The sequence below is a fragment of the Stomoxys calcitrans genome, chromosome 1, assembly GCF_963082655.1.
Source record: "Stomoxys calcitrans chromosome 1, idStoCalc2.1, whole genome shotgun sequence".
Taxonomy (NCBI): Eukaryota; Metazoa; Arthropoda; class Insecta; order Diptera; family Muscidae; genus Stomoxys; species Stomoxys calcitrans.
Window position 1 is genome coordinate 100,301,640 of NC_081552.1, and position 25,447 is coordinate 100,327,086.

A 25,447-nucleotide genomic window follows, 5' to 3' on the forward strand; every position below is an offset into this window, starting at 1 on the left:
GTGGATTCCCAAGATTCGGCCCGGCTGAACTTATGCAAATGCAAATTTGCCCATGACCATTCCATTAAGGAACTGGGGCAAACTCCTCGCAAATCAATAAGTGCTGCCCGATTAAATTTTAAATTCAATGGGACCTCCTTTTTATAGCCGAGTCCGAACGGCGTGCTGCAGGATTCGAACCCAGGCATTCAGCATCATAAGCGGACATGCTAACCTCTGCATGGCTATTTCTAAATCTGAACCGAGCCTTAAAAGGCCAAATCGAATGAAAGATATATATCGGAGCTATATCTAAATCTGAACCGATTTTATTCAAAATCAGTAGCGTTCGTTCTTGGACCAAAAAAGTGACTTGTGCAAAATTTTTCTATAATCGGACAACAAATGCGACCTGTAATTTGATTACAAGAATATCAAAGTAATAGGAAACAAATAAAAGCGCGCTAAGTTCGGTCGGACCGAATCTTGGGAACCCACCCCCATGGATTCTGCTACAATATGCGAACTATATCTAGTTTAAGAACGGATTGGACCGTACTTGACGCAGTTGTTGAGGGTCATAACAGAACACTATATGCAAAATTTCAGCAGAATCGGATTAAAATTGCGGCTTCCAGGGGCTCAAGAAATCAAATCGGGAGATCGATTTACATGGGATCTATATCAGGTTATACACAGATTTAAACCGTTCTTGACACAGTTGTTGGAAGTCCAATTAGCACCCTATATGCAAAATTTAGCCAAATCGGATAAAAATTGCGGCTTTCAGGGACTCCAGAAGTCAAATCGGGGGATCGGTTTATATGGGAGCTATATGAGGTTCTTGACCTATTTCCACCGTACTTGGCACAGTTGTTGAATATCATAACAAAACGCTACATGCTCAACTTTAGCCAAATCGGGCAAAATTTTCGGCTTGTAAGGGCTCAAGAAGTTAAATCGGAAAATCGATTTATATGGGAGCTATATCCAAATCTTAAACGATATGGCCCATTTGCAATCCCCAACGACCTATTTAAAACAAAGTATCTGTGCAAAATTGCAAGCGGTATCTCTACGCGTTCGATCGCTATCGTGATTACGACAGACGGACGACGGGCATGGCTAGTTCGAATCAGAATTTCGAGACGATCAAGAATATATATACTTTATAGGGTCCTATCGTACAGTCCTATCCTACATCGAAATATTGATTTCGATGTGTTACAAACAGATTGACTAGATTAGTAACCCCCACCCTATGGTGTTGCGTATAAAAATCGTATAGCAAAAACGTAAACTACATACAATTCTAATAAGTTTCTCCGAAGAAACCATGTAAAATGCAATTTTTTCCCATGAACATTCCAATAAGGAACAGGGGCAAACCATATATGGGTTATATCGGTTCAGATTTGCATATAGCTCCCATATAAACCGATCTCCCGATTTGATTTCTTGAGGCCCTGCAAGCCGTAATTTTTGTCTGCTTTTGCTGAAATTTTGCATGTAGTGTTCTGTTACGTCTTCCAACAATTGTGTTAAGTACGGTCCAAGTCGGTCAAGAAACCGATCTCCAGATTTGACTTCTTGAGCCCCTGGAAGCCTCAATTTTTATCAGATTTGGCAGAAGTTTTGTGCATAGTGTTCGGTTATGACTTTCAACAACTGTGCCACGTACGGTCTAAATCGGTCAAGAATCTGATATAGCTCCCATACAAACCGGTCTCCCGATCTGACTTCTTGAGCCTTTACAAACCACGATTTTAATTAGATTTGGCTGAATTTTGCATATAGTGTTCTGTAATGACTTTCAATAACTGCGCCAAGTACAGTCCAATTCGGTCTATAACCAGAGGGTCTCCCATATTTTAGCAGAATCCATGGTGGTGGCTTCCCAAGATTCGCCCCGGTCGAACTTGACACGCTTTTATTTGTTGAAATTAAAAAAATTTTAAAGAAATGTTGTCTTTAAACATGTAAAAAAGCGTTAATTTGGGCCGGGCCGAACTTTGAATACCCACAACCCTAGATATATGTGTGCAAACCACTGTTCGTCATAATCCAGTACAAATTCATAGCGTATGCCCCCATTGCAGCTATATCGAAATATGGTTTTATTTGTTGTAGAACTAACTATTTGGGCACGCGCCCGAGGCCCTCCACCCCTCGAAACGATTTGGTGTATAGAAAAAAAATTAAATTAAATTTTTTCTAAACACAAAATTTTATTAAAACTTTTTAAAATCACAAAATTTAATATTTTTTTAATATTCTACAGAGACAAAATTTAGATTGGACCAGGACCACCTTAAGACTAAATTTTAATGATTTTTTCTAAAGACTATTTTTCAGTGAAAAAAATGTGCCCAGCTTACCTCGAAATCTATATACCATATATAAAAATGAATTTATGTTTGTTTGTTTGTTTGTAAACACACAATTCTAAACAAAAATTTCATTAACATTTTTTTAATCACAAAATTTCATATTTATAATGTTGTAAAAAACCAAAAATTATTTTTCTTAAGGACAAAATTGTAATGAAATTCTTAGTAAAAACAAATCTTAAATGAAATTTTTTCTAAAAAAATTTTAATGATATTTATCTAGAGACAAAATTTCAGCATAATATTATCTTATGACAAAACTTCAGTACGGACCCCCTTCGAATTTTATTTTTAAGACAACATTAACATTTAAAAAATTTTTTTGACTCTCCTAAAGACAAAATTTTTATGAAAAAATTTTTTAACATTTTTTCTAAAGAATGAATTCGTACGTTTAGGTACTACATATAACGAAGTGGTGCTTTTTTTATCCAGCGCGAAAGGATAGGGCTAGAATTATCATTTTAGGCTCAATTTAAAGAGAGTCTCGAAAAAATAAGATTTGGTGACAACAATTTCTCAAAATAGTACCGGAAGTGGGAAAAATGGTACGTTTAGTACCGCAATTGGTACTTTTTGGTACCTTGGTAATTGAGGTAGAGCTTTGAATTTTGGTATTAAGGTACACAATGGCAACCTTAATTAGCATGCCAAAAGAGTTTTTGCACATTTAGAAACAAAAAAGTACCAAAAAAGGTACGAATAGGTGTTGTTGCGAAATAAAGGGGATAGATAGAAAAAATATGAAAAATAATAATGGAAACGTGACTTTATTACCGTATTTGGTACCATATCATACTTTCCTTATGGATTGACTTAGAGAGACTAAGTTTGAGTTAATAACAAATCATACATTTTTGTACCAAAAAGTACGAAATAGCTTATTTACTTTTATTTACAATGAACGAAGAAAGGTAAAATTACAAAATTTGCTAAAAATTATCGATATTTTGACAAATATATGATATGTTGAAATCGTACCAGGAGTGGAATAAAAAGTATTTAAGTGCTGTAATTAGTGCTATTTAGTACTTTCTTTATAGATTGAGCTACAAATCTGAAATTTGGGATGCAGGCACATCCTAGCAGTATGTACCGGATCATTAATTTTGATGATAGACGGACAGACGGACGGATAAGGCAAGATCGTCTTAGATTTTTACGATGATCAATAACGTATATATGAGGGTTGCCTTTTATATTTCAGAGTTAAAGAACACAGAAACAAATATTAACCATCGATAATCACTTTATAGTTTTTCAAAATATTTCCCATTAAGATCCATACTTTTGACACTCTGATCGAGGTATCTCCAAAACATGCATCCTGAACACATTAACCGCTTCTTCACGTGTCGATAAACGTTCACCTCTGATTTTATTTTTTACGTAGGGGAATAAAAAGAAGTCTTTAGGTGCCAAGTCAGGACTATACGGCGAATTATTCATAAAATCGATGTTTAGAGTGCTCAAAAATTCAGCTGTTTCGCATCTTTAGAGCATTTTTTTCGACCAATCGGCACGAATCTTTTTTTGAGCGATTGGCATTCAACGCGAACAAATTCTTTTGACGGTCAAATGTTCATGACATATTGAATGTATACCGGTCCTACTAATGCCCAAGGTTGTGTCAATCTCACGATAGCTTATATGACGATCTTGCAATCAGTTGGCACACAACATCAATGGTTTTTGGAACAAAAACCTACACGAAATTCGTCTTGAAGTGAACTACGACCTCGATTGAACTCACAATACCATCGATAAACACTAGGCCTTGATCGAGCCTCATCGCCAAAAATTGAATTAAGTTCATCCATGCACTGTAGTTGAGTTAATGCACGTCGAAAGTTGTAAAAAATAATCGCACGAAAATGTTAATGATTTAATATCATTTTTTGGGCAAGATGAATCTTTTAAGTTACTGTAAACAACACAAATAGCGCTCGTATGTCAAAACGTTCTGAGAACGTAAAACCTCAAAAATATCAAGTTAACGTTAGAGCTGGCAGTTGGCAGACTGCAACACATGGTTCATCCAATCCTGAAATATGAAAGGCAACCCGTGCTGAAGTTTTGTCATGGCAGAATGTTACGCTGAAATTTTGTCTTTAGAAAAATTTCATTAAAATTTGTTTAGAAAGAATTTCATTACAATTTTGTCCTTAAGAAAAATAATGTTAAGGCGGCCCAAGCCTCAGGTGGTAGAACTAAAAATCCGAAACACCAAGATGTTATCACCGTTGCCAACAATTTGATGTCAAATTACATAGCGGCAAACGTAAGTGTAATATAAAACTTACTCTCATAGATAAAAGTTTGCTGACTAATATTATTTTTACACATTTCTTTTTTTAAGGTGGGTATTATGTCGTGTTTTCCAGTGAAAACTTATATTTTTCACGAATTCTTTTTATAGATAGATAGATTTTGAAGCAAAAAGACTTTCCGATTTCATTCGTTAGGGCATTCCCATTATTTATCAAAAATTTTAATAAAGGTGTTAGCCAACAGAACTAAAAAATGTCTACTACAATCAATGCTGCTTTCTTCTGGCTGATGGATTTCGTCCCTTAATCACTGTGATTTCCCTACCGATTGCCTTAAATGCTGTATTGTGCATTATGGAATTCCAAGAAAAAAAAAAACGTTTCATTTGAAATAATTATTTTAAAAAGTAAATTAAACCGGGTGATCATTTTGGGGGTTTTAAAATTGTGTTTCCGAGTCCTTAAAATTGTTCATTTCATTGCTGATGTAATTCAAATAATTTATAAGTAAAAACAAGTAAAAGCGTGCTCAGTTCGGCCGGGCCGAATCTTATATACCCTCCACCATGGATCGCATTTGTCGAATTCTTTTCCCGGCATCTCTTCTTATGCAAAACACGATATAAGAAAAGATTTGCTCTGCTATTAGAGCGATACCAAGATATGTCCGGTTTGGACCACAATTAAATTATATGTTGGAAACCTGTGTAAAATGTCAGCCAATTCGAATAAGAATTGCGCCCTTTGTGGGCTCAAGAAGTAAAATAGAGAGATCGATTTATATGGGAGCTGTATCGGGCTATAGACCGATTCAGACCATAATAAACACGTATGTTAATGGTCATGAGAGAATCCGTTGTACAAAATTTCAGGCAAATCGGATAATAATTGCGACCTCTAGAGGCTTAAGAAGTCAAGATCCCAGATCGGTTTATATGGCAGCTATATCAGGTTCTGAACCGACTTGTACTTTATTTGACATAGTTGTTGAAAGTAACAATAAAAAACGTCTTGCGAAATTTCTGCCAAATCGGATAGGAATTGCGCCCTCTTGAAGCTCAAGAAGTCAAGTCCCCAGAACTGTTTATATGACAGCTATATCAGGTTATGAACCGATTTGAACCATATTTGGCACAGTTGTTGGATATCATTACAAAATACTACATGCCAAAATTCATTCAAATTGGATAAGAATTGCGCCCTCTAGAGGCTCAGGAAGTCAAGACCCAAGATCGGTTTATATGACAGCTATATAAGGTTATGGACCGATTTGAACCATACTTGGCACAGTTGTTGAATATCGTAACAAAACACGTCGTGCAAAATTTCATCCCAATTGGATAAGAATTGCGCACTCTAGAGGCTCAAGAAGTCAAGACCCAAGATCGGTTTATATGGCAGCTATATCAAAACATGGACCGATATGGCCCATTTACAATACCAACCGACCTACACTAACAAGAAGTATTTGTGCAAAATTTCAAGCGGCTAGCTTTACTCCTTCGGAAGTTAGCGTGCTTTCGACAGACAGACGGACGGACGGACGGACAGACGGACGGACAGACGGACGGACATTGCTAGATCGACATAAAATGTCACGACGATCAAGAATATATATACTTTATGGGGTCTCAGACGAATATTTCGAGTAGTCACAAACAGAATGACGAAATTAGCTTACCCCCATCTTATAGTGGAGGGTATAAAAATCAATTTGTATTTGTTTGTAGGTTTGTTTGTTTCTTTCTTTCTTTGTTTGTGTGTTCCTTATAGACTCAGAAACGGCTGAACCAATCTTTTCTTCTTTCTTTCTCACAGATGGTGCATAATGACCCCGTGGTGAAAATAGGGTACTACATTTTTTGATATCTGAAGGGGGGGGCGGACCCTCCCCCTTACCCTAATTTTCAGAAACGCCACATCTCGGAGATGGGTGGTGCGATTCAAGCGAAATTTTGTGTGCTCTCATATAGTACCCTAAAAATTAAAAATTTGGTAACCAAATTTCGGATAGGGTACCTAGGGGGCTGCCCCACCCTAAAACCTACCAAACATATATTTAGACCAATCACGACAATATGGGAATCAAATGAAAGGTATTTAGGATAAAAAAACGTATCTGATATCCAATTGTCAGACCAAGTGCTAGAGGGACCACCCAACCCCCAAAACACCCCTAAATCAGACATATTTACCGACCATTGCAATATGGGACTCAAATGAAAGATATTTGGGAGTAGAATACGAATCTGATATCCAACTATGGGATCACGTTTCTGGGGGTCCACCCCTTTCCTAAAACACCCCCCTAACCAGGACTTATTTACTGACCATAGGAATATGGGGCTTAAATAAAAAGTATTTGAATGTAGAATAAGATATCCAATCTGATATCTAAATATGGGACCAAGTGTTTGGGGGGCCGTCTCTCACCAAAAACATTCCCCAAAGGGGACAAATTTAGGACCATAGCAATATGGGGCTCAAATGAAAGGTCTTTGGGAGTAAAGCAGGAATCTGATATCAATATTCGCGAAATGTGTCTATGGGGCCACCCCACCCACACAACACCACCCAAATAGTAAATATTTGCTGACTATTGCAATATGAGGCTCAAATAATAGGGTTTTTAAAGTGGAACACGAATCCGATATATGTTTTCAAGGGCAACTCACTGAGTGGCCGCCCATCCCACAAAACACCCCCCAAGTCGGTCATGTTTGTCGGCTATGGAAATATGGGGCTCAAATTAAAGGTATATGGGAGTAGACCACGTATCTGATATCAACATTAGGGACCAACTGTCTGGGGGACGTCCCACCACCATAAAAACCCTCAACCAAGACGTATTTGCTCACCAAGACAATTTGGGTCTTAAAGAGAGTGGAACTAAATATTTATAGTTTTCAAGGCCAATACCCCAAACCGGACATGTTTGCTGACTTTTGCAATAAGGAGTTTAGTTTGCAGTAAGGAGATTAGAAAACGAATTTGATATCCAATTTTGAGGGCAATGGCAATATGGGGTTCAAATAAATGATATATAGATATATGAGGATAGAGCACGTTGCTGATATATTTTCCGGGCTTAGTGTTTGGGGGACCACCCCAATCCCCAAAACACCCCTAAATCGGGCATATTTACCGACCTGTCAATGTGGAGCTAAAATCAAAGGTATTGGGGTGTAGAGCAAGAATATATACCCATTTTCGGGACTAATTTTCTGGGGGTCTACTCCTTTCCCAAAATACCCCACAAACAGCAATTTTTTAGTGACCATCGCATCGGGTTAAAATAAAGGTATTTGGGAGTAGAATACGAATTTGATATCTATATGTAAGACCATGTATTTAGGGCATCACGCCTTTCCCAAAACAACCCCCTAAGGAAAAAAAATTTTCGATCATGCCATTATGTGGCTCAAATGAAAGGTATCCTGTAAACTCCTCTTAAGCCAATGGCAATATAGGGTTAAAATAAATGGTATTTGGGAGAAGAGCACGATGCTGATATTTTTTCAGGGCCAAGTATCTGGGGGACCACCTTTTCCCCGAAAACACCACTAAATCAGACATCATGAGAATATCGTGCTGAAATAAAGTATTTTAAGAATGGAATACATCTTAAATACATCCAAACTTAAATTCGTAGACCAATAATGACCATGTGGGATTCAGATAAAGTCACTTATATTGTTAAACTGTTAGTCAAGTTTGCATGGTATTTCACTAAAAGATCTTTAATTTTCGAAAATAAATATTCCAAGGAAACTTTTGTTCCATATAAAGTAAAAGAAGGTGCAGCGGAGCGGGCCCGGGTCAGCTAGTAGCTGCCATATAAACCTATCTTGGTTCTTGACTTCTTGAACCACTAGACGGCGCAATTATTATCCGATTTGGCTGAAATTTTGTACAACGGCTTCTCCCATGACCTCTAATATACGTTTCAAATATGGTCTGAATCGGTCTATAGCCTGATACAGCTCCCCATATAAACCAATCTCCCTATTTAGCTTCTTGAGCCCCTAAAAGGCGCAATGCTTATTCGATTTGGCTGAAATTTTACACATAGACTTCTACTGTGGTCTCCAACATTCAATTCAATTAGCATAGCAACTCTTTTCTTTTATCCTTTGTTTGTCTAAAAAGACATACCGGGAAAGAACTCGACAAATGCGATCTATGGTGAAGGGTATATAAGATTCGGCCCGGCATAACTTAGCACGCTTTTACTTGTTATACCCTTCACCATAGAATGGGAGGTATACTAATTTCGCCATTCCATTTGTAACACTTCGAAATATGAATCTAAGACCCCATAAAGTATATATATTCTTGATCGTCACGATATTTTAAGTCGATCTAGCCATGTCCGTCTGTCGAAAGCACGCTAACTTTCGAATAGGTAAAGCTAGCTAGTGTATGTCGGATGGGATTGTAAATGGGCCATATCGGTCCATATTTAGATATATTTGTCACATTAACCGATCTTGGATCTTGACTTCTTGAGCCACTAGAGGGTGAAATTCTTATCCGATTTAGCTGAAATTTTGCAAGAGGTGTTTTGTTATGATTTTCAACAACTGTGCCAATTATGATTCAAACCTGATGTAGCTGTCATATAAACTGATCTGGTTTCTTGACTTCTAGAGCTTCTAGAGGGCGCAATTCATATTCGATTTGGCTGAAATTTTGCATGAAATGTTCTAGTATGACTCCCAACAACGGTGGCAAGTATAGTCTAAATTAGTTTATAACCTGACATAGGCGCCATATAAACATATTTCCCGATAAAACTTCTTGCACCTCTATCGTGCGTAGTTTCTATCGGATTTGGCTGAAATTTAGCATGACGTGTTTCGTTATGACTTCCAACAACTGTGCTAAGTATGGTTGAAATCAGTTGATGACCTGATATAACTGCCGTAAAAACCAATCGTGGGTCTTGACTTCTTAATCTTCGCAATTCTTATCCGATGTGGCCGAAATTTTGCGTGTCGAGTATGGTCTAAATGAGTCCATTCTCTGATATAGCCGCCATATAAACCGATCTCCTTGCGTTTCTTGAGGGCGCAATTCTTAACCAAAACGGTCGAAATTTTGCATATGTCGTTTGGGTATGACTTCCAACAACTGTTCCATGTATAGTCTAAATCGGTATATAACCTGATATAGCTGCTATATAAACCGACTTCCCAGTTTGACTTTTGAACCTCTGGAGGGCGCAATTATTGTATTACTCGATTTGCCTGAAATTTTAGGAGGTGGTGTTTTTCTATGACTTGTGTTTTTGCATTTGAAAAAGTCATTCAAAGAACTTGACAAATGCGATCCTTGTGGAGGGTATATAAGATTCGGCCCGGCCGAACTTAGCATGCTTTTACTAGTTTTTGTATAAATTTTTAGCAGAATCCATGTTGGTGGGTTCCCAAGATTCGGCCCGGCAGAACATAGCACGCTTTTACATGTTTAAATTACAGTCGTAATTGAATTTTTTTTTTAATTTTCAATTTAAAATTAATTGAATCATGTATTGGATCGAAAAATGTTTAAATTGCAAGTTGGTGTTACATATTATCTGCATTATAGCCTTCAATTTATTTTACTTAAGCATCCTACGATATAACTGGACAGAGATTTCAAAGGTCCATATGTCCGACATTTCTAAAAGTTTATGCAATCCCATGGCAGCCGGTTCTACGAACCAGATTTCAAAAAATAAATTTATTGAAAATTTCTAAAAATTTCATTTTTTTTATTTGCGTCCATTAGCTAGAAATTCAACATTTGCAATCTTTTTTTTAATTGAATACGCAATTTTTTTAATTGAAAATGTTTTCATTTTCCTCTTCAAAAATGGTGAATAATATTATCATTTTCGTGACTGAAGCAGTTTCGAATATAAACTTAATTGGATCAATTATTTTCGTGATTGAAAGCAATTTTTATTTTTTTCTGTGTAGAGTTCAGCTTTTGTCTCCTTGGAAAAAGAACTTGCAATTAATGATTAGTGTTGCATCGTGTTACTGGTTATAAATATAATAAACTGAGAGAGTATATTATTTTAATTCTTTTCTTTCTTTATAGGATACTATGGAGCTGTTAGTTTGGGTCATTTTGGCTCTTCACCTGCTTTAAGTTACTCAACCGTTTTGGGACAAGCTGCACATGGTTTCGCGGGCCGTGCTGGACCAGTATCCGCCCATGGCGGTAGTCCCAATTTCATTGGCGGTATACATGGTGACTTTACACCCCTCAGTGGTTATGATCATGGCATTGGTGGTATAGGTCCACATGGAGCTGGATTTTATAGATATGCCCCCATTGCACCTGCTTTAAGTTCGCATACCCTCACGCCCGCAGCATACTTGCGAACAGCACCGGCAATCAAGCCAGCCAAGATTAAATTGATGACTGACCGACATCTAGAATATTTTGTAAGTATGAAAAACGAGTATATGGCCAATGATACATTTTGACATCCGTATTGCATATAGGGACTTATTTGAATTTTTGGCATAAGAATTCCATTAGGGAACAGCGGAATACTTCTCTCACATAAGCTCAATTATTGACGAGTCCAAACGGCTTGCCGCAGAAGGACAACATTTGTGTTAGTAGAGAAGTTTTACACGGCTGATTATCTTACAAATGTAGCTGCACTGCTGAAAATATTTTTATGTTCTCACCGTAATTTGAACCCAGGCGTTTAGCGTCAAAGGCGGACATGAAAATCTATGTTTTTCTTTTGGATAATCATACCTTAGTGTACACAATTTACTACAAACACAACAAATTTTTCCCATGAACATTCCACTGAGGAGAAGGGGCAAACTTCTCTCATATCAATGAGTGCAGTCCGATTCAAGTTTAAGCTCAATGGGCTCAAGCCCCTTATGGGCTTTTTATAGTCGAATCCGAACGGCTTGCCGCAGTGCGACACCTCTTAGGAGAGAAGTTTTACATGGCACAAATGTTGCCAGCATTAGGAGGGGAAAACCACCGTTGAAAATTTTTTCTGATGGTCTCGCCAGGATTCAAACCCATGCGTTCAGCGTCGGACATGATAAACTCTGCGCTACGATGGCCTCCTAATTTTACTACATTCCGTCTAATTGATATTAAGCGAGTCGATACAAAACCAAACAAGTTTGGTTTGTTTTATTATCTTATCTGATTTGGGTGAAATTTTGCATTATTATACCCTCCACCATAGGATGGGGGTATACTAATTTCGTCATTCTGTTTGTAACTACTCGAAATATTCGTCTGAGACCCAAAAAGTATATATATTCTTGATCGTCGCGACATTTTATGTCGATCTAGCCATGTCCGTCCGTCTGTCCGTCCGTCCGTCTGTCTGTCGAAAGCACGCTAAGTTCCGAAGGAGTAAAGCTAGCCGCTTGAAATTTTGCACAAATACTTCTTATTAGTGTAGGTCGGTTGGTATTGTAAATGGGCCATATCGGTTCATGTTTTGATATAGCTGCCATATAAACCGATCTTGGGTCTTGACTTCTTGAGCCTCTAGAGTGCGCAATTCTTATCCGATTGGAATGAAATCGCACGACGTGTTTTGTTATGATATTCAACAAATGTGCCAAGTATGGTTCAAATCGGTCCATGACCTGATATAGCTGCCATATAAACCGATCTTGGGTCTTGAGTTCTTGAGCCTCTGGAAGGAGCAATTATTATCCGATTTGGCTGAAATCTTGCATGACTTATTTTATTCTTACTTTCAACAACTGTGCCAAATAAGGTTCCAATCGGTTCATAACCTGATATAGCTGCCATATAAACCCATCTGGGATCTTGACTTCTTGAGTCTCTAGAGGACGCAATTATTATCCGATTTGCTTAAAATTTTGTACGACGGATTCTCTCATGACCATCAACATACGTGTTTATTATGGTCTGAATCGGTCTATAGCCTGATACTCCCATATAAATCGATCTCTCTATTTTACTTCTTGAGCACATTGAGGGTATATAAGATTCTGCCCGGCCGAACATAGCACGCTTTTACTTGTTTTTCCTATGACCTCCAACTACCCATGATCCGACCTCCGATTTTACTTCCTAAACGTGTTTTATTTGATTTGACAGAAATTTTGCATAATGTTTTCTCCTATAACCTCCAATATCCATGCCATGTATGGTCTGAATCGGTGTCTATCGGTCCTATATAAAGAGAGCATCCAACTTTACTTCTTAAGCATATATCGGAAGCAATTCTAAACCACATTTTAAATAACATGTAATAACGCATTAAGTTCGGCCGTGCCGAAATTTGAACATCCACCACCATGGATATATTTACTATCATATTTTATTATAAACCTAATCTTATATATAACAAGTAAAAGCGTGCTAAGTTCGGCCGGGCCGAATCTTATATACCCTCCACCATGGATCGCATTTGTCGAGTTATTTTCCCGGCATCTCTTCTTATGCAAAAAAAAGGATATAAGAAAAGATTTGCTCTGCTATTAGAGCGAGACCTGGAGACCTGTGTAAAATGTCTGCCAATTCGAATAAGAATTGCGCTCTTTGTGAGCTCAAAAAGTAAAATATGGAGATCGATTTATATGGGAGCTGTATCGGGTTATGGACCGATTCAGACCATAATAAACACGTATGTTGATGGTCATGAAAGAATCCGTCGTACAAAATTTCAGGCAAATCTGATAATAATTGCGACCTCTAGAGGCTCAAGAAGTCAAGATCCCAGATCGGTTTATATGGCAGCTATATCAGGTTATGAACCGACTTGTACTTTATTTGACACAGTTGTTGAAAGTAACAATAAAAAATCGTCTTGCGAAATTTCAGCCAAATCGGATAGGAATTGCGCCCTCTAGAAGCTCAAGAAGTCAAGTCCCCTGATCTGTTTATATGACAGCTATATCAGGTTATGAACCGATTTGAACCATATTTGGCACAGTTGTTGGATATCATAACAAAATACGTGCCAAAATTCATTCAAATTGGATAAGAATTGCGCCCTCTAGAGGCTCAAGAAGTCAAGACACAAGATCGGTTTATAGGACAGCTATATAAGGTTATGGACCGATTTGAACCATACTTGGCACAGTTATTGGATATCGTAACAAAACACGTTGTGCAAAATTTCATTCCAATCGGATAAGAATTGCGCACTCTAGAGGCTCAAGAAGTCAAGACCCCAGATCGGTTTATGTGGCAGCTATATCAGGTTATGGACCGATTCGAACCATACTTAGCACAGTTGTTGGATATAATAACGAAACGCGTCGTGCAAAATTTCATTCCAATCGGATAAGAATTGCGCTCTCTAGAGGCTCAAGAAGTCAAGACCCAAGATCGGTTTATATGGCAGCTATATCAGGTTATAAACCGATTTGAACCATACTTGGCACAGTTGTTGGATATTATAACAAAACACGTCGTGCCAAATTTCATCCCAATCGGATTAGAATTGCGCACTCTAGAGGCTCAAGAAGTCAAGACCCAAGATCGGTTTATATGGCGGCTATATCAAAACATGGACCGATATGGCCCATTTACAATACCAACCGACCTACACTAATAAGAAGTATTTGTGCAAAATTTCAAGCGGCTAGCTTTACTCCTTCGGAAGTTAGCATGCTTTCGACAGACAGACGGACGGACGGACAGACGGGCGGACATGGGTAGATCGACATAAAATGTCACGACGATCAAGAATATATATACTTTATGGGGTCTCAGACGAATATATCGAGTAGTTACAATCAGAATGACGAAATTAGTATACCCCCCATCTTATGGTGGAGGGTATAAAAATCAATTTGTGTTTGTTTGTAGATTTGTTTGTTTGTGTGTTCCTTATAAACTCAGAAACGGCTGAACCGATTTTCATGAAATTTTCACAGATGGTGCACAATGTTCCCGTGGTGAAAATAGGGTACTACATTTTTTGATATCTGATGGGGGGGGGGGGGCGGACCCTCCCCCTTACCCTAATTTTCAGAAACGCAGGTCTCGGAGATGGGTTGTGCGATTTAAGCGAAATTTTGTGTGCTCTCATATAGTACCCTAAAAATAAAAATTTGGTATCCAAATTTCGCATAAAGTACCTAGGGGCTGCCCCACCCTAAAACCTACCAAACATATATTTAAACCAATCACGACAATATGGGACTCAAATGAAAAGTATTTATGATGAGGAAAAGTATCTGATATCCAGTTGTCGGACCAAGTGCTAGGGGGACCACCCAAGCCCCAAAACAGCCCTAAATCGGACATATTTGCCGACCATGGCAGTATGGGATTCAAATGAAAGATATTTGCGAGTAGAATACGAATCTGATATCCAAATGTGGGACCACGTTTCTGGGGGTCCACCCCTTCCCCAAAACACCCCCCAAACTGGGGGGTGTTTTCCCATGACCATGGGAATATGGAGGTTAAATAAAAGGTATTTGAGTGTAGAATACGAATCTGATATCCAAATATGGGACCAAGTGTTTGGGGGGCCGCCTTTCACCAAAAACATCCCCCAGAGGGGACAAATTTAAGACCATAGCAATATGGGGCTCAAATAAAAGGTTTTTGGGAGTAAAACACGAATTTGATATCAATATTTGGGAAAAGTGTCTATGGGGCCACCCCACCTCCACAACACCACCCAAAATTAAAGTATTTTCTGACTATTGCAATATGAGGCTCAAATAAGATGATTTTTAAAGTGGAGCACGAATCCGATATATATACTCAAGGCCAACTCACTGAGTGGCCGCCCATCCCACAAAACACCCCCACGCCGGTCATGTTTGCCGACTATGGAAATATGGAGCTCAAATTAAAGGTATATGGGAGTAGACCACGTATCTGATATCAACATTAGGAGCCAACTGTCTAGCGGGCGTCCCACCACCATTGCAACCCCCAAATAAGACGTATTTTCTTACCAAGACAATTTCGGTCTTAAAGAGAGTGGAACTAAATATTTATAGCTTTTAGGGTCAATACCCCAAATCAGAAATATTTGCTGACTTTTGCAATAAGGAGTTTAAATGTGATTAGAAAACGAATATGATCCCCAATTTTGAGGGCAATGGCAATATGGGGCTCAAATAAATGATACATAGATAGATGAGAAAAGAGCACGTTGCTGATATATTTTCAGCGCTTAGAATTTGGGGGACCACCAAACTCCTCAAAATACCCCTAAATCGGGCATATTTACCGACCATGACAATGTGTCCCAAAATACCCCACAAACAGCAATTATTTGGTGACCATCGCAATATGGGGCTCAAATAAAGGTATTTGGGAGTAGAATACGAATTTTATATCCAAATGTAGGACCGTGTATTTAGGGCATCATCCCTTTCCGAAAATATCCCCAAAGGGAAAACATTTTTTCAGATTAGAAAACGAATTTGATAACCTTTTTTGGGGCCATGTGTTTGGGGGACGCCTCATCCTGTAAACTCCTCTTAAGCCAATAACAATATGGGGTTAAAATAAATGGTATTTGAGAGGAGACCACGATTCTGATATTTTTTCAGGGCCAAATATCTGGGCGACCACCTCTCCTCCGAAAACCCCACTTAAATTCTTAGACCAATAAAGCTCATATGGGGTTCAGATAAAGGCACTTATATTGTTAAATGTTAGTCAAGTGATATACTATTTTCGTAGCATGGTATTTCACTAAAAGATCTTTAATTGTCGAAAATAAATATTCCAGGGAAATTTTGTTCCATATAAAGTAAAAGAAGGCGCAGCGGAGCGGGCCCGGGTCAGCTATTATATCTATATTAATGTCAAAGTATGGGCCGATTTGGATAATATTCGGTTCAGGTACCGAGAAGTTTATATAAGTCACAGTTTACTAGTTAAGGATTTTGTGGCTTAAGATCCCAGAACTGCAGATCGGTAAATATGGCAGTTACATCGAAATATGACCTGATATGAACCATGCGCGATTCGGATATCAAGTGGCCTAGTGCAACTCCATTTTCCAAATTTATATCAAAATGTGCTCCGATCTGGAGCATATTTGGTTCTTAATTTCAGCGAAATTAGAAAATACGGCCATTTATGGGCTTAAAACCCTAAATCGGTAGGTCGGTCTATATGGCAGCAATATCTACTTATGACCCGATATGGTTTTCGGTTCGGATGTCGGTGGCCTTAAGCTGTTTAAAATTTCAACGAAATCGGATAATAAATGCGGCTTTTATGGGCTTATGAACCTAAACCGGGAGATTGGTCTACATGGCAACGATGTTGCTCGTTCAAGAACTTAACCTGCGTATAGCCAAATACGAATCCGTGTTAAACTTGAACCCAATATCTCAATTTCTGAAAGCTGTAGCGTGATTACAACATGCGGACACACAGAAGGACAGACACACAGACATCAATCTTCTAAGAATGTAACGACTATACAGAATATATGTATTTCGATTTGTTGCAAACGGAATCACTAAATGAATATACCTCCTTTCCTATGGTGGTGGGTATATAAAAACCATGGAGTTTGTTGATTGATCCTTTTTAGTTCCTGCTTATAAAAAGAATTTGACATTTGCCATCAATGGTAGATGGTATACAAGATTCGGTCCTACCGCACTCATCTACTTCTTACTTGTTTTGACTTTAAGACGCAACTTTTTAAAATATTATCCATATGTTTTAGACAACGATATAACGAAAGTTATCTCATGTTAATTTAACAATTGTAGATATATGTTTTAATTCGATAAAATAGCAAGTTCGCAAACCAAAAAATGTGTATTTTAAAGATTTTTATTTTGTATGAGCGGAGTGGTTTTTGTGATTGGAAACCGCTCTGCTCCCGGTCCGCTCTTTGTTCAAAAAATTTCGCTCCCGCTCCACTGCTCCTCCGACAAAAATAGTCCTGCTCCGCTCCGATCCAAATCCCTGATTAAATGTTAAATGTTGTCCAACAGTTTATATAAAAGTTAAAGAAGTTCGGCCGGCCCGGATCCCATATACCCTCCGCTACATCATGGATCGCATATGTCAAGGTGCTTGGACGGATTCTCTTTATAAGCAGAAACTAAAAAAGGATAATGAGAGGTCATAACAAGAAATCCCCATGGGATTTTTATATGTTAGAAAAAGAATCGCGTCCTCTAGAGCCTCAAAAAGTTTATTCGGGAGATCCGTTTATATGGAAACTATATCAGGGTATGTACATCTGTTAGATGTTATAAGAAAAGTCAACATGCAAAATATCAGCCAACTCGGATAAGAGCTGCCAAATCGGATAAAAATTGCGCCCTCTAGAGGCTCAAAAAGTATATTCGGGAGATCGGTTTATATGGGAGCTATATCTAAACGTGGACATATTGCAATCCTAACCCAACCTATATCAATAAGAAGTAAATTTTGCAAAATTTCAGGCGGCTAGCTTTACTACTTTGAAAGTTAGCGTGCTTTCGGCAGACGGGCAGGGACAGACTGTCCTAAAATAGACTCATAAAACCTAAAAACCTGCGGTGGTGGCACCAGACCGTAGCATGTTGTCCGCCTTTATATATGGGTGGCTTGGCACTTTTAGTCGAGAGTAATGCTTCAAGCGCACAACCAGTCGTCAGACGGACAAGCCAGAAGAATGCGCAGATCGTCCCCAACCTTTCCGATTCAGATTTAGACATCTACAGTTTCAATGAAACAGTCATCGCAGCCGAATCAAGAGATGAGTACAGCGGGTAGATGTGAGCGAGGGCTTTGTTAAACTCTCAAGAAGACCGAGAAAACAATCCAAGGTACGACGAAGAGGACAGAGGAGTATGCACCGGCAACGCCGGCCCAACCTGGCGGAAGTGCAGGATGCTGGAAGGGATATAACTGACATTCCAGTACTTCTACGGAAGCTGGAAAGAGAATCAGATCTCCCGAAGAACATTAAACTGCTAAAATGTTGGAAAGGAGAAAGAGCTCCCGCTTTCAAATATTCTGGGAAGACCAAGCCAGCCCTCCCACAATGGAGACTCCAGACAGTCCTGCGGAGGAAGACAAAGTCGGAACAGCAACGAAAGAAGCGTGCACGGCTGATGAGTCTTCATGGAGGACTGTGACTTCCAAAAGGACGCCCAGCCAGAGGAAGATGGTCGTTGAGAAAGGTAAGGAGCCGCCCTCTTACGACGTAGTGGCAAGGAAGCACAACAGAGATGAGATGATTTATGCAGTCATCGATATCGGCTGTGTATCCGATAGGATTCCACCAGATCATCGGTCACAAGTGCAGCATCTGGTAAACGAACGGCTTTTCGATCATGTGTTGAAATCTGAAGGGGGTCCACCCATACGGATATCGAGCTATGAGTATGGAGGGGGCATCTTATCGCTGCGCTTTGCGTCAGCAGAGTGAATTGTTTACATCACAAAGCTCGTTGGAAGTATTCGCTCTCCCTGGGCGCAAAGCTCGACCTTGCGAGAAAGATAGACATCCCATAGCCCACAAAGGCGATGATCTTCATCAAGGGTGCGGGCGGCAAATTCGTCTTAAACAAGAAAGCCAAGAGGTCTTCCACAGAAAGGAGAAGGAGGAAGGAACTCTCCTTGTGGTGGACATTGATCAAGTCTACGTGAGAAGTTTTGCTATGACTAAAGGCGTGGAGTACTACGGGGCTATGGCCGTCTTTTTCAAGATTGGGAAGACTAGGATAGGCAAATATCCCCATATAGAGCCATCAGGCAGTAAAGTGGCTGGATACTCGATACCGAGGGACCCGACTACGAAACCATCAACGATTTTCTCGGGATTAGAGAGACTAGAATGGATAAAGATCCTAATGCTAAAACACCAGGCAGTGCAGCGTCAGAGAACTCAATGCCGCCTAACACAAAGGAAGCCGACGATGAGACAATAACCTACTCCCAAGAAGCTTATTTACTCATGATAGGCAAAGATCCAAATATTGGAACATCTGGCAGTGCAGGGACGATGGACTCAATACTGCCTAATGAACAAGGACCAGACAATCGTACCATTACTGACTTTCTCAAGATTCGGAAGACTAGGATTGGCAACGATCCCAATATTAAAACATCAGGCAGTACAGTGACGGGAAACTCAATGCATCCGACGATGAAACCATTACCCACTTTATAAAGAGTCGGAAGACTAGGATAGGCGAATACCCTAATATTGAAATATAAGGCAGTGCAGTGACAGGAAACTCAATACAGTCTAAAGAACAGGGAGCAGACATTGAGACGATCTCCCCCTTCCAAGATGCCCTTTTACTGGAGGACCAGTGATTGAGGTCATTCGGATAAACCTCCACCGGAGCGAGGGAGCTACTCAGGCTCTGATGGAGAAAATCAGCAAGGACAAGATTCATATTGCCTTAATTCAGGAGCCATAGACTACCCGGAAAAAACTTTCTGGACTGAACCATATGAACTACCAATTATTCTTTGCTAACACTGGTACTTGAACGATGACCTGCGTTTTTTGTCACGAAAATGTTTACTATACGTATGTTTTCCCCAGAGTTGTCAACAGTGATGAGACAGGGAGACGGTGGAGCATACCTGGCATCACTTTATCTGCCTTTCGACTCTCCGACACCGCCACCTACTTCGAAGCTGCAACGGCTGTTGAGGAAACAAAATAAATTAGGGAGGGGTGTTAGATGTGACAAAATGCTCGGAAATCTGATCGATGAGGTTCAATATTGGTGAGTTTCCAAGGAGCACTCCACCAGACCATCGCTACATCAGGCTTAGAATAGCAAGGCCAGCGCCGAACCCGATAAGCTTTCGTAATAAGTTGAAAACATACTACACAAAATTCGGAAGATTCAAGAGAAGAACAATTGGCCAATATAATTTAAATTTTTTAAACGTAGAACACATTGACGACAATGTCAACAAGATTACGACTGCAATAGTGAGGTGCTTCGATGATAGTTGTTCCAGAAAACCCTTGGACGTCCGGGAAGATTCGCAGCATTGAGGAAGAGGTCCGAAGACTTTACAACAGAGCACGTCTTAAAAAAGAGGAAGTTTTTTGGAGTTGGTATTACATTCGGCTCAAGAGATACAATACGTTTATAAGATCGGCACAACGTGCCTCCACATTATAGCCGTACTTTTAAACCAAACTAGGTTGGTTGATGTCAAGCAACTATATGCCTGGTGACATTTCTTTATTGAATGTGTTCCTTGGATAAAATCCATTAAATTTATACAAAATGATCGGCTCTGCCGGCGTTATTCAATAGTTCCCCAAAATCAATATTTTCAATACACTTATACATAATACATACAGGTATTTCTTACTTCTAAGTTCTTTGTACAAAATGCAAATGCATTATAAGGTCAATGCCTTTGCATTCTCCCAAAAAGTATATAAGAAATGTAACAATGTCGGCAGAAAGAGTTACTTGGCCGCAATAGTGGAATGTGTTAAAATGTATTGCAAGTGGTGGCCGTGATATTAATTTCATTTAACATTGGCTAGTGCCTGTGGCTTTGTAGATGTTATTTGATATTCTTTTGTTTATGCCACTTTCTTTCTTTGCGCGCTACAGTGCTTGTAATGACTATTCGAATTCATAAAATATACACCGTTTAATATTTGGTACATACTTAGCACGGCTGCTGGAAGTTGTAGAAAGTCTTTACGTGCAAATTTTCAATCAAATCGTGTGGTAATTTAGCCTTGTTGACACTCAAGAAGTCAAATCTGAAGATAGCTTTATATGGTAGACATATCAGATTACGAACCGATTTTGACCATATAAAAGTCCAAACACTAAATGCAAAATTTCAGCCAATTCGAATAAGAAACCAACTGTTAACAAGTGCGAACCAACTGTTAACAAGTGCGAACGTGTTTTGTTTGAGCTCCGATTGAGTTGTCCTGTGTGTTTGCTTACCAAGTTTTACGACTATAAAAACAGCATTTAAAGTTTCAAAAGTTGCTAGTGAATGCAAATATTGTGGCAGATACGTCGGCAGCGTCCATTTTAAGCTGATATTTTTAATAAAAGTGATCACATTTATTAACATTTGCCAAATTTCCATTGGACATTTATACTTTTATGTTAACCGATTAACAATAAAGATAAATAAATATTCACCACAACAAACATCAGCTGATAACTAACATATGCACCGCGGGCCGTTTTTACACAGTACAATCATATCTATAACCCTGTAGGAACAGAATCTTAACGCATTAACAGTATCGAATAAAACTAATCATCAAAATGAGTACAAAAGTCACAAAATCAGTAAAATCTGTGTTTAATACCCCTAAAATTAACAAACATCCAATAGAAAATACACCAACTTCCTCAAAGAATAAATCACCAAAATTAATTCAATTAATAGAACAAAAATTTGCTCGACAGACTGAAATAATAACAGCCAAAATCGATGAAGCAGTTGCAAATGCCATTGGTGCGCTCGAAAATAAACTTCTTTAGCTATCAAATAACTTAAATAATCTAACACTAAGAGTGAACGAAATGGAAAAATCTCAAAGTTGTCTAAATGATCTTAAAACTGAGATAAATGAGCTAAAATTTAAAATATGCCGCCAAGAAAACTTGAATGTATCATGTAACTTACGATTAACTGGCATTCCATCATATGAGAATGAAAATACTTTTGAGATATTTAAATGCCTGTGTGATTCTCTAAAAATTGTAACTCCTAGTGTCATAAGCGTACATCGAATTCGTAACTCTAATAGCAACATAATTGATGGTACTATTTTGGTAAAATTGTGTTCGCCAAATGATAAAAATTTTATATTAAAAACCATATCGAAGTATAGACGCGAAAACAAAACTCAACTTTCGATTGCCATGTGTGGTTTTGATAGCAATAACCACTTGTTTGTTAACGAAGACTTAACAAAAGAAAACTATAAAATATATAAAACCGCAATAAAATATAAAAAACAAAAACTATTATCAGCTGCTTTCACTTTGCGGGGGCTAGTTTATGTGAAGCAAACTGAACAAGATAGAGGTGTACGAATTGATTCTCTGGAACATCTCAACAATTTCTTTCGCTAATCCTAAACTGCAGTTACTCTGTTTAATCCTCAACAAATCATATAAAGATAATAACAAAATGTATATAAACCTAATTCAAAGAAAAATATCAAACATAAGACTTCATATGATCCTATATCAAGTTTGCATAAACCGTCTAGTCTCATTTACCATTACTACTAACTTTGTTTATCAAATTAATATGCGTTGCAGAATAAAATTTTTAATTGACACTTAACGTTAACCATTGTTCCAATGACGGTCTTTACAATATGGTCAGAGTACTTTCAAAACAAAAAACTGGATTGTCGATAGTTCATATTAACGCCCAGAGTTTAAACAACAAAATGGACGAATTCAGGCAGACGTTCATCTCATCAAATATCGATATTATATGTGTATCCGAGACATGGTTCCACTCAGACATTGCAGACTCCATCTATGAGCTACAAGGCTACAAACTTTTTCGTTCCGACAGAGTAACCAATGCCGGTGGGGTGTGCATGTATCTTCGAAATGAACTTAAATGTAATTTAAAACTTAAATCTAATAATGATAATCAAATGGAATATTTATTCCTGGAGTTGTTTTGTGCTGATAATAAAAAAATTCTTGTTGGAACAGTATACAGACCAAATCGCAACGTTCCATTTGGCTATTTTACCGATGCAATTGAAGAACTCACAGTATTCTATAGTGATGTAATTATTTCTGGAGATTATAATAGCAATCTACTTTCTGAAAGTAAATTTGCTGATGCCATGAACACTTTTGGACTATATTCCGTAAATACCACAATTCCTACACACTACTCTCACACTGGAAATACTCTGATTGATGCCATTTTCGTTAATTGTCGGGAAAAAATTCTTCTGTATGATCAACTTTCTGCACCCTCATTTTCCAAACACGACTTATTATTTATAAAGTACGATGTAAATCTAAAGAAAAATCAAACAGAATACCAGATTCGCGATTTTCGAAAACTTAACTACAACTTGTTGAACGATTTATCTAACAATATTGCATGGGATGCAATATATGGTTATGAATCTGTTGAGGACCAAGTTAGTTTTATGCAACATCACATTTCTTTGCTATATGACTATTGTGTACCCCTGCGAATAATAAAAGGTATACATAAACAACAGCCTTGGTTTACCCCCGAAGTCAAAAATTTGATTCAAAGAAGAGATACCCTATATAAACGTTGGAAATATTATAAAACCACAATTCTATATAACAATTTCAAAGAAGCAAGACGCCAGGTCAATGAGAAAATCAAAGTATTGAAAACGGAATACTATCGTCAGAAATTTACCACGGCAGTAGATAGTGGATCAAAATGGAAGGTTATTCGTAGTATTGGCATCGGAAAGAAAAATATTTCCACTCCGGACATGAATGTTGAGGATTTAAATCAAATGTTTGCTAACCACCAAAATCTGACACCAAACTCTTCAATCAATAATTTCGTAAATATATCACCATCTTCGGTCAATAACCTTTCAGACTCTACCTTCTGCTTTCAATGTGTTAATCAAAGTGAAGTCTTGGAATGTTTTCTCTCAATAAGTTCCAACGCTGAAGGAATGGACGAGCTATCTCCTAAATTTTTGAAAATTTTGCTTCCTAAATGTCTCCCTTATTTCACATATTTATTCAATACAATCCTAACTAAGTCTCTCTTTCCTAATTCATGGAAATACACGAAAATTATTCCTGTTCCAAAGTCCAACAATGACTTTCGACCAATTGCAATTTTACCGTATTTATCTAAAGTTTTGGAACGCGTAATGCATAAGCAGATTAATAATTACATATGCACAAATAAATTACTAACGGAGCGACAGTCTGGTTTTAGATCCCAAAGGAGTTGCATAACTGCACTTACCGATGTTATTGAGAATCTGAGATTGAATATGGACAACAACATGTTATCAATTCTGGTACTGCTTGACCACAGCAAAGCTTTTGATACAGTCAACCACTCAATCCTTATTTGGAAACTAGAGAAACTGTTTTACTTTTCTAAACCAGCATGCCGGCTTATTTCATCATATCTAAACAACAGATCGCAATCTGTCTGTCATAACAGAATGGTATCAAATATCCTTAATACAAAAAGTGGTGTCCCACAAGGCTCTATACTTGGCCCCTTGTTATTTTGCATATATGTAAATGATTTGCCTAGTGTTTTGCGAAACACTAATATTCATCTTTATGCAGATGATGTTCAACTTTATACAAGTACACATCTAACAAAATTAACTGAATGCGTCGACAGACTAAACCAGGACTTAGAACGTGTAAACGACTGGGCTACTAAAAATGAGTTAAAAATTAATCCAGCAAAGTCAAAGTGTGTGGTAATCTCGAAAAATGGATCGGATTTGCTTGCACAATACCCATTAACAATTAATTATACTCCAATAAGAATTGTTTCAACATCTTCTAACCTTGGTGTAACTTTCAACGAAAGGCTAACGTGGACAAACCACATTCAAAGTAATATCGTCAAGACATATGGGATGCTTCGCAACTTATGGGCAGTTCAAAGCACAACTCCGCTACATATTCGAATGACATTAGCGAAATCGTACTTGGTTCCAGTACTACTTTACGGAGTTGAAATATTTGCAAACTGCAATTACAACGACAAACAAAGGCTACATATAGCGTATAACAGTATTGCAAGATATGTATTTAAAAAGAGACGCCACGAAAGAATATCATCCTACTCATATCAAATATTCAACATGAGCTTTGACAACCTCCTTAAATTTAA

General features: G+C 38.1%; 1 protein-coding gene across 1 annotated transcript in view; it reads left to right on the forward strand.

Annotated features, from left to right (window-relative positions):
* Nucleotides 1–25,447, forward strand: part of LOC106094579 (uncharacterized) — a 46,456-nt gene that overhangs the window by 15,277 nt on the left and 5,732 nt on the right. Inside the window, exon 3 of the mRNA XM_059366281.1 lies at nt 10,727–11,076. Within this exon, the coding sequence (XP_059222264.1) occupies nt 10,727–11,076 (350 nt within the window). The remainder of the gene's footprint in view (nt 1–10,726; nt 11,077–25,447) is intronic.